We start from the raw sequence: 10416 nt of genomic DNA on the forward strand, positions 1-10416 counted from the left end.
CAGGAATTTGGGACAGGATGGGCCTTGGTCAAAGCAGCTAGAAATGGAATGATTCGTGTAAAAACAAAAGCAGTTTTTTGCTATTCCGAGCTAATAGCAAATGTCTCAGCAAAAGAAAAAAAAATAAGCAACTTATTGGAAGCGCTTACTAACATGAGTAAAACAAGATCTACTCAGTAAGCACTGGAGGAGCCTCCATTGACCGGACCTACACACAGACACACGCCACTTTTCAGACCAGCATTACGCGTCTGAGGCAACCACAGGACTAGTTCAACTGCAGCTCTTTCTGCCTAGGCAGCATTTGAGATTCACTCCGCTGCAAATAAAAGGATAGAATTTAAAACATCAAGGAGAAACTTGGTAAAATATTAGAGTCAGTTTGTTTTCAGCTGACCCCTTCATTTAAATAAAGTATATTTCAAAATGAAAAGATGTTTCAAATAACAATCATTTTGTTCTAAAAATGTCCATCTTTGTCACCCTGGCATTGCTTTCACACACACCCCTTGGAAGGCATGAAAATCAGCGCAAATCAGTGCAGAAACGACCGTTACATGGGAGTTCTGGGTTGTTTAACAGGAAACTTATTTTTCTGAACACTCTCCAGTCAATGCTTTACAGCTGCTGGGGTGAGCCAAGGGGTAGCTCAGCGGGCAGGGATGAGCCGCCCCGGGCGGACAAGGCCCCGCACTGCCCCGGCCCGCCCCGCCCCCGGCTCCCGCCCGGCTCCCGGGGCCGCCCGCAGGCCGCGCCCGCCCGGGCCACGGCAGGGCCCCGCTCGGCTCCCAGCACTGCTGCTCCGCTGCTTCCCAGCCGGGGTGGTCTCTCCTCCCTCTCCCACCTCCGCCTGCCAGTATTTACTGGAAACATGTTTGCGTGGAGGCGAGGGTTAATCCTTTTTCACACAGCGCTCCTCTCCCTTTCCCAGGAAGGGTGTTCCTGAAATCGTATTTTATGACAGATAAACAAAACACTGCTAAAATCGGGCTCCAAAGGAGAAGTAGCAGGGCTTCTTGGCGGCACTCTTTCCGCAGTGCGGCCATCACCTGCTCCAGGTGGTCAGGCTCCCTCGTTAAAGCGGTGGCTCCTGGAGCAGCCCCCATCCCGGCCTCGCTGCTGTTCCTGCTGCCGTCCCCACACCAGCTGAGACTTTTCCAGACATGGTATATTCTGGCTTCAGGGTACACTAACCGTTGCCTCTAGCAGTCTCTAGGTGAAAATCAAAGTAACGATATTTGCCAGTAAACAAAGTTATTCTGGATATTTTAAAACTAACCTCTGCTTTAAAGAGCTGCAGATACATTTTCGTAGACTGCCCAACCAGAAAGGAAAATGGCGGATCGAATTCGGCCTAGAAGGAGTGGTGTTTGAACTGAAATCAAGTCCTGACACTGACAGACTCAGATCCGACTGGGATTACCCCTCAGGACTGAGAGTTTTTTTGTTATAATACATAGCTCACTGAAGTATCGACTCCGTGCTTCACAGATGATCAGAAAGCAGTTAAAATTCTAGAAATGATTACAAGGAAATAGAAAATAAAGTCATGTCAGTATGCCATTGTAGCAAACCAGGATTCAGCTGCACCTTCAATGCACTACAAATCTAGCATACCCTCCATTTCCCCTCATGTGAAAAATGATACCTGAATCCTACAGAATGGTTCAGGTGGTGACATGGATTTAAAAAATATATATATATTCAAAGGTATACATCAGATAAGGAAAGCCCTACATTACAAGCTCCTCAGCCTGGAAAAGAGGGGGCTATAATGAAGGTGCACAAGATCATGAGTTGATGAAGGTACCAGGTAGGGATCCAGTGTTTTATCTCTTCCACTTCCAGAACCTGGGAGCATCGAATGGGCTGGTGTCAGGTTTGAATGAAGTATTTTGTACAGTATTTTGGATGCTGAAAAATCTGCATGGGTTAAAACTGAAGCCAGACAAATTTACAGAAGATACACCTCAGGAGATGTTAGATGCAGAGATCCCTGAAATGCAGATTCACAGGGTGCGAGTGCATTCCTGAGCTTGCTTTCCCTGTCCCCGTGCTCCTCCTTAGCTATCCGCTGTAACCAAGAGGTGACCAGACTAACTCAGCCTTCAGTCTGATTTACTCTCACTAGTTTTATGTCCCTTTTGGTTTTATGTCTTTATTATACACTGTTGCTTAATAACAAAGCAAATTCTCCTTCAGACCAAGGCAAACATTTAAGTTAGTGGCATGTTTTTGCCTGCAGCAGCAGCAGGAGCTCAGTGCTGAGCACAGAACGTCTGGTGCAAGCCCAATGGGCAGCCACACCAGCGCTGACTATTCTGGCATCTCTGTGCCACCTACTCACTGACCAAAGAGCTGCAAGGACCCTTCTTGGAATGTTTAAATGACCCCCAAAGTTCATTGAAAGCAATTTAGGCTCTCACAGAGTTTTGACAAGCCACTGTGCTTCCACTGTGCTTGGTTCCTGCAGCCCCAAGTATGGCATGGAGTCTAGCAGCATCATACCTTGCTGTCTTGCCTGAAGTAGCCAGTACAAAAATCAGGCTGGCCCAGCTGGAGGCAATGTTTCCCTGAGCCTGGGGTGAGGCTCTGGCTTTGTGGTTAACCTCTGTGCCGTGATAATGCCCAGGAAGAATCAGTGCAGTGTAAATTATAGCATTTCAAATCTGATCAGGATGAAATCATATTGCTGATCCACCCAGTGAGCTCCCAGGTCATGCAAGAGGCAGGTAATTTTGACTAAAATCAGAGATAAGCGGCTGCAGCAGAGGAGACAACGGTGACCACCATCCTTGGCTGGCAGCTCATCTGGGTGTCACCAAGGATATGATGACAGTGAACTACCACACTGCCTACATTGCCTCAGAGATCTTCAGCTACATGGCTACCAGCAAACACAAAGCTTCAACTTCCTTAATTCTAAGCGCCAGTTCACCTCATCTGGATTTAGACAAGACAAACCTTAGCTAGGAGCCTGGATGAACTCCCTCAGAGTGTGAATGAAACCTGGGGTCTCTGGGAACAAATGTTTTCATATGCAGCCCAGTCTTCCAAGCCCAGAAATCCCTTCCAGATTTCTTTTTCTTCATTATGCAATACATTTCCATCATTTTTCCACTTCATGCCATCTGCTTAGTTTCTGCTGGTTTACAAGTGGGATTTTGGGGGGGGGCTACAAAGCTGCCACCACCTACTACGGAGAAGGAAGTCCAAAGTCTGGTTCCTGGCAAATGGTACTCTGGTAGTTGGAGCTTCAGTGGAAACCACTTGCTGGGCCATTGCTATGCGCGTACTGCCTAATTTGCTCTAACTGCTTTAAAAAGATTAATTTCTTAGCTTGAAAAAAACATTATTATAGTTGAACTTTCTTCCATAAGGGAACAAGCCATGTTGTATTGCCAATAATAAGGCAGGATAGAAAACTGTACATGGTCCTGGATAGATTTCTCAAATTTTATTCACACTTTGAATCTGTTGCCTCACTGAAAAGATGATGATGAGGTTTAAGCCATTAGTACTTGCAATGCATGTGCGGACAATCTATTTTTATAGAAACAAAGACAGATCATTGTTGTTTTGATGTAGATTACTGGGCTGAGTTTCGACCGTGGTCTCCACATGACCTTGATACTCTGCAGTGGGCTTGTGCTCTTCTGTTTCCTCCGAGAGCTGCTTCTATGCCTCTTTACGTCACCACCAACAGAAACTGAAAGCTTCATGAGCTTCTCTAAGTCGTGGGAGCTTCAGGACACTTGTCTTCCTCTATTCCTTTTCTGACTGAAATTTTGCTCTCCTCAAAGTAAGGGGACACAGAAAATGGATAAGTTACACTGGGTGCTGGATTTCTGCATCCGCCACCAGACTGTTCTGGGTTACAGCACTGTGTCCCTGCTGACAGCTGCCAGTGAGCACATCTTCTCGTCTGTGGTGTTCAAGTGTCCTTGCAATTCTGGGAACATGCTGTATGGCTGCGTCTTCCTCATAGTGCCTGCCTTCATCCTCTTTCTGCTTGGCTACATGGTGAACACCAGGACATGGCGCCTGCTGACAGGCAGCTGCTCTCCGGAGAAGTGCTGCAGCTGCAACCGCTGGGGAGCCTGCACCCACTACTGCTTCGTGCTGCTGATGGTGACAGCCAGAGCCTTGGTGGCCCCCCTCACCTGGATTGCGGTGGCCCTGCTCAGAGCTAGCTTCTACGAGTGTGCAGCCAGTGGGAACAGCCTGATAAGGAACTTCATGTGTAAAGGCAAAGGACAGGAGTGCCACAAGCTGCTGGTCAAAATACCCTGTGATGAGAAATTATCACAGAACATATCGACTGAAGTCCTCAGCCTGAAGGCACAGTCTCAGGTAAAGCCTCTCCACTCTTCACCCTACGAGCTTCAACCCTGGCTGTTCTGTGTATGGTGGTGCCTGCTGGGGCTGTCAACAGCCCCTCCCTTTCATGCTATGTAAGCACCAAAAGTATACAATTAGCAAAAAAAAAAAACCACTAACAGAAAGGTAATAAGTGTATATTTGTGCTAGTTTCTGGGTTTACATGGCAATTGTTTGGCACTGCCATTTACAAAACCCCTTTCAAAGCTGGGCAGGGAACCCGCCTAGAGACCAGGACTTTCCACAGGAAGTTTTCTTCTCATTTAACTTAGTGAGTGCGTTCTTCTCTTTTTACATTTCTATCCCTCTAAATTCCAAAAACTTCCGTAAGTACACATTAGCTGAGGGGAAGCTGAGGTCACAAATAGACAGGACACTGATGTCTCTTTGCAACAGAGCACCAGCAAGTGAAACTAATGAGGACAGTTTGTTTGACTATTAATCTCAGCACTTGAACCTATCAATAATTTCATACTGGTGTACTAGAATCATTGAATCCCAGAATGGTTTGGGTTGGAAGGGACCTTAAAGGTCATCTAGTTGCAACCCCCCTGCCGTGGCCAGGGACACCTTCCACTAGACCAGGTTGCTCACAGCCCCATCCAGCCTGGCCTGGAACACTTCCAGGGATGGGGCATCCACAGCTTCTCTGGGCAGCCTGTGCCTCACCATCCTCACAGTGAAGAGTTTCTTCCTAATAGCTAATCTAAATCTACCCTCTTTCAGTTTAATACCCTTCCCCCTTGTGGGATCACTACAGACCCTACTAAAATGTCTCTCCCCATCTTTCCTAGAAGCTCCCTTTAGTTAAAATATGTATACATCTTGTTAGAGTGTTCTTGTGCTGAAGACAAACTGCATGATCAAAAAAATAGCATTTGTGGGTGGATTTTTTTTTGTTTGGAGTGAAATGAAATGCCCAGATTTTGGCAGCACTCCAGTTTTGTTTCTAGTTTTGTTTGGTTGTTGTCTTAATTCCAGTAGAAAAATCAGGTTTTACCAACTTTTTCTCAGGAAAACATCAAGTCTGGTTAAGGGAGTTAAGTTTATATGAGATTATAATCACTTGGATTTTAGTACTTCCTCTTTACTAAAAATGCTTATTAAAACAAAAACAACTGTTTAGATTCATCAAATATTTAGCATGCTGCTGCTCCAAGAAAAAGACTGAAATGGGGCAAACTCTATATCATTTAATTCAGATAGGGTAGAGAAAGGAGCAAAATCAAGACTGTCTGTTACTGATACCGCAGTGAAATCTAAAAGAAGCAAACCAGTCAAACAAATCAGAGAAAGTATGAGAGCATTTTTGTTACTGACCATCATTTTTAATATCTGATCTACTTCCAAAAACTTTAAGAACCAAAAACCTCATTTTTCTTTAGCACTCAATGTTTTCCACTTGAAAAAAAAAATCAGCCAGATGTGAAAGGGAGTACTGTGAGATCTCTGCCTGGACCTTCCAGCTATGTACCACTGGGTACTGGAGGGACCAGCATCTACTAGGACACTTGCCTTAGGTGGGGCCTCTGTGACTTGTCTAAGGATGTTAAAATCATGTATAAAACAAGAACAAATTCCAATATTCAATAGTCAAATCTGTGTCCTGCCTACAAAACATACAGGAACCAACTTTTCTTGTGTACTGTGGCAACTGGCTATTTTTTGCAGACTCAGACATCGGGGAGAGCAGTTACTTTCTCAGAGCAGATAAAACACCATTTTTTCACTTGCAGCACCAGAGGCAGACAGGGTGATTCTGCACCCTCTGTACCGTAAACCTGACCACAACTGCAGAAACTGCTGGCCAGTATCTTGCCTTTAAAGTTAAGAAAGCTGGATATAACTGAGGAAAGAACTTCACTCCACCTGCTCTTTTTCTTTTTTCTTTCTTTTTTTTTTTTTTTCTTTTTTTTTTTTATATTCATCCTCAATCCAACAAAATCAGCTCAGGGGTTCATAAGCTCTGTAAGGCTTGCTGAATTGTGTACATGTGGTCCCCTCTTCCCAGAGCAAGCAGACTGTTAACAGGCACTCCAGAACATCTTTAACAGTTTTCATGTCTGCTTCAATATTAAGTTCTATACTCCTACATATGACCATGAAACCCACCATTAACGCATCTATCTCTTTTCCAAGCTGATAGGATGGATCCTGGTATCCAGCATCATGACTGTGGCACTGATTTCAACATGTGTCAGCCATTGTTACTCCCCAGTTAGCTATCTTCAGCTCAGGTTCTGGAAAATTTACTCAAAAAAGGAAAGGGAGCTCTGGGAGATTAAGGCTAAAGAGCATGCAACCAAGCTGGCAGAAATAAATACGAAGTGCTTTTTCGAAGCCACTGACCCAGCACCGTTCCAGACTCCCAGCAATGAAGACTGGAGGAAGATTTCAATCTTGTATACCTTCAATTCACAAGAGCAGTATTACAGCATGATACACAAGTATGTCAACACAAACAGAGGCAACAGCGTCAGATTCAAGGAAGGACATCAGAATCTCCCTGTTTTAGAGTTTGTGGATGAAGCAAGTGCAAGCGAGTCCGGGTTTTAATGAAACAAATCCTTTGCAACGCCTGCCGTCTTTTAACCCTATTGATAAAAGAATCTATGAAATCTATGCATATTGTGTGTAAAAGCTGATAACTGTAACTCTCCGCAGATTTGGTTTTAAATATACTTGATAACTTTTGCTTAAGTACATTTAAATAAATGAATCTGTCACAATGGGAGTTTTCATATGTCGTTGTTCATTGAGAACAGCCACATGTATAAAATAATCATCATCCACAAAGATGTCAGCACATACTATGTCAAATTATTACCAAACACCATAAGGGCATTTGGCATCTGGAGTGACAATAACAAATCTTCGTACCTGGCAGTATCAAAAAGACAAAAAGGAATGGAAGTTTTCACCAGAAATTCAGCTTAGTTTATTAGCTCTCACTTGACCACATATTCTTCAGTGAAGTTTAGAGCAAGCTCTAGACTAAAATACTTACTTTCAGTCAATTAGTTTCTCAAGGGAAGGACGGTATCTTTTAAAATCTGGGAAGCAATCAGGATTTTGGAGCTATCTGTGCATAACAAAGGAGTCCATCAGAATGACTTCAGCTGCTTATCAGTTTGATTAGATGAGCAAAATGATTCCAGCGATTTTACCACTACATGCTCAGCAGCTTTAATAACAGTGAAACTAAAGACTATTATGGTGGTAAATTTTCTTTACCTCTGCCTGATCTTGATCACCTTTTGCAGCAGGCCTTCTTAATGAGCTCCACTGCTTATTTCCTGTAATTGTACAGCTTTTTATAGGCATTTGAATGGTGCAGGGGAAACACACAAACATTAAATCTTCCTGTTTACATTCCATTTATATTTTTTCTATTTTTCCTGAAAAATCCATAATTATTATGCTTTTTTAAAAAATATATAATATTATATATAGGGGTTTGGCCCTGGCATCGGTACCTAAGCTACACCTGAATGTCCCTACCCAATTCACTATTTAACTTGGTCCAGAATGGAAACTTAACTTAAATTTTCATGTCTTGTGTTAGGCTTATGCATAGGATGGCAGTATAGGTGAAGCTTATATTAACAAACATTTACAGCGCAGCTACATACTTAAGGACATTATAAATCCACAATCCATATTAGCAAATAATCATGTTTTCATCAAAGAACATCTAATTATAAGAAACAAAGATAGATATCAGTTTTGAATGAAGAACAAGACAGTTCAGGTTTTCTCTGAAAAGTTTTTTTTTAGAGAGGTGAGTCAGATTGTTTGGTCGAGGCTGTCTTCATTTCTCCCAGAAATCTTCTCTTTCTAGACAGTAAATTCTAACCTGGAAACTATTCAGACAGACAGAGTGGAAGCCCTTGAAATTGTTTGTTACAGTCATTTTCCAAGGAAGAAGGAAGGGAAAAGCCTTTTTTAACTAGATGAATATAACTAGCTTGGAAGCTTCTTTCTTATTATATAACACATATAACATATGTATAACATGACATAGACACATATAACACATAAAAGGAAAACAACATTTAATTCTGTAAGTAGAAAGGAATTTTAAAAAGCATTCATTTTGTCACAGAGCCACTGACTTGCTCAGTGCTATTTTCCTTCCAAGAAACTTGATAATAGAGTAACAAGCATCCAATTTGGTATTTGTGACCCCAGAAAGCATGGTTCAGTTAAAAATATTCCATTTTACCTTTCATATTGAAGAACTCATTTGTTCATTGACACGTAGAGAAAGATAAATCTCTGGAATGTTGCAAAAGGGAAGGAAACAATATCCTGGCCCCACTGCAATCAGTGCCAAAATGTTCCTTGACGCAGAGGGGCTAGACTTTACCTTAGAGTAAAATACTTCTGGGTAGACTGAAATCTACCAGGAACAAGCTGTGCCTTCTCTTCTTTTCTTGAAGAGAAGCTGCAGCTGAAAACACCCTCAGATTTTGTGTTAATCCTCTCAGCTGCATCTGGGTGGGCTTTTGCCACTTTCCACAAACAGTTGCAGCTGCTAGGGTCTCATTACCAAAGCTGCCTTAGCTTTCCAGGCAAGACACAGAGCTAGCACTTTTAATTAAAATCAAGGAGCAAAGGCTTCAAATGGGACTGCAATACATGCCTTCAAGTTTGCTGGAAATGATGGCAGTCTGTTTTTCACAGGTGAAGTGACTTTTGGGGGAAGGAAAAAATATATATCTATGTACAAGAACAGAAGCAGATGTGTATTGGTTTTGTATGCAGTCATGTTTGAATTTTGATTTTTCCTCACTTTATGTAACACTCATATCTTCTGTATGTAATTACATTTATAATGAAAGAAAGTTTGGAGAGAAGCTTCAGCACACTTGTGAGTCCTCCATTAGACACCTTCAAAAGAAGGGCCTACACTAAAACAAAACACTGAGGAACACTTCTGTGAATATGCTACCAAGCGAGACAAGCAAAAACTGTATGTGCATAGGGTAGCGAATGTCAGCAATTAATGGTAACGTAGCATGGGTCACTGTTTTTTCTGTTGTTTATTACCATTTTTCTAGCTAATATTGGTTTATTCCATATTAGAATACAACGGATGAGGTGATCCAGTGTAGGAAGAAAATACAAGAAACGCTAACAGTAAAACATTGTGCATTCAGCATGTCTGCCCAGCACAGAGCTGAGCCAAGAGGAACGACTGCTGCACAACCAGATGCACAAGCAGAATATGAGTATGAACTAGCACCCAGCCTAGTCTGGCAGTCTTATGTTGCCTCTTGGCTTGATCTCAATCTGTGCTGCCTTGACTGACTCAGGCATTTCTGCTCTATGTTCAATTGCACAGTGGAAACTCATCCTTCAAAACTTACTGTGTCCAAATAGAAGTAAAGATTTCCTCAGGCTGTTTATTCTGAAATACTGAAACCTAAAGAAACAGCTTTGATGCCCTACGTCACTTTGATGGAACATCACTGCAAATGTTTGATGCTAAAGGAAGGGGAGAAAGCCCTGGCCACGCCACAGCCAGTGCAGCAAGACTGCAAAGGCCCCAGCATGATGCTAATGGTCCTTGCTTTAAAAATGTTGAAATACCCAGCCCTGACTTTGCTAGCTAATGCCTGCAGGCAGAAACTCTTTAATAGGTCCTGAATACACAGGAGTCTGCCTTCGTGTCACTGCAGTGTGGTGACTGATGCTTTTTAACTAGTGCAGACCTCGACAGAAAATGTTACCATAGGTGTGTGCATGCACACAGACCTGTGTGCACATCTAATGCAACAGAGTTTTAAATAAGATAATTGTATCTTACAAAACAAAAACAGTATAGGTTATTCACTTTCAAGATAATAATAAAAAGAGAATATTTGATTGGTAGGATGTTACTGGAAAGAGCAAAAATGGCCAATGCCTTGTAAAAAACCTTTTTGTGGTCAGCCAAAATCACCACATCTCCATCTCAGCCAGCTGGGAATAACCAGCAAAACCCCACCAAGGGCTCCTGCACTGGCAGTGAAATCAGGCAAATTGCACCTG

General features: G+C 42.6%; 1 protein-coding gene across 1 annotated transcript; it reads left to right on the forward strand.

The window, feature by feature from the left end:
* The first annotated feature begins 3731 nt into the window (after positions 1 to 3731).
* Positions 3732 to 7038, forward strand: CALHM6 (calcium homeostasis modulator family member 6). The gene is made up of 2 exons (XM_037393225.1): positions 3732 to 4353; positions 6520 to 7038. Exons 1-2 carry the CDS (start codon positions 3820 to 3822, stop codon positions 6934 to 6936), a joined length of 951 nt encoding a protein of 316 aa, XP_037249122.1. The 5' UTR covers positions 3732 to 3819; the 3' UTR covers positions 6937 to 7038.
* The last annotated feature ends 3378 nt before the right edge of the window (positions 7039 to 10416 follow it).

This window comes from Falco rusticolus, chromosome 6, assembly GCF_015220075.1.
Source record: "Falco rusticolus isolate bFalRus1 chromosome 6, bFalRus1.pri, whole genome shotgun sequence".
NCBI classification, from domain to species: Eukaryota; Metazoa; Chordata; class Aves; order Falconiformes; family Falconidae; genus Falco; species Falco rusticolus.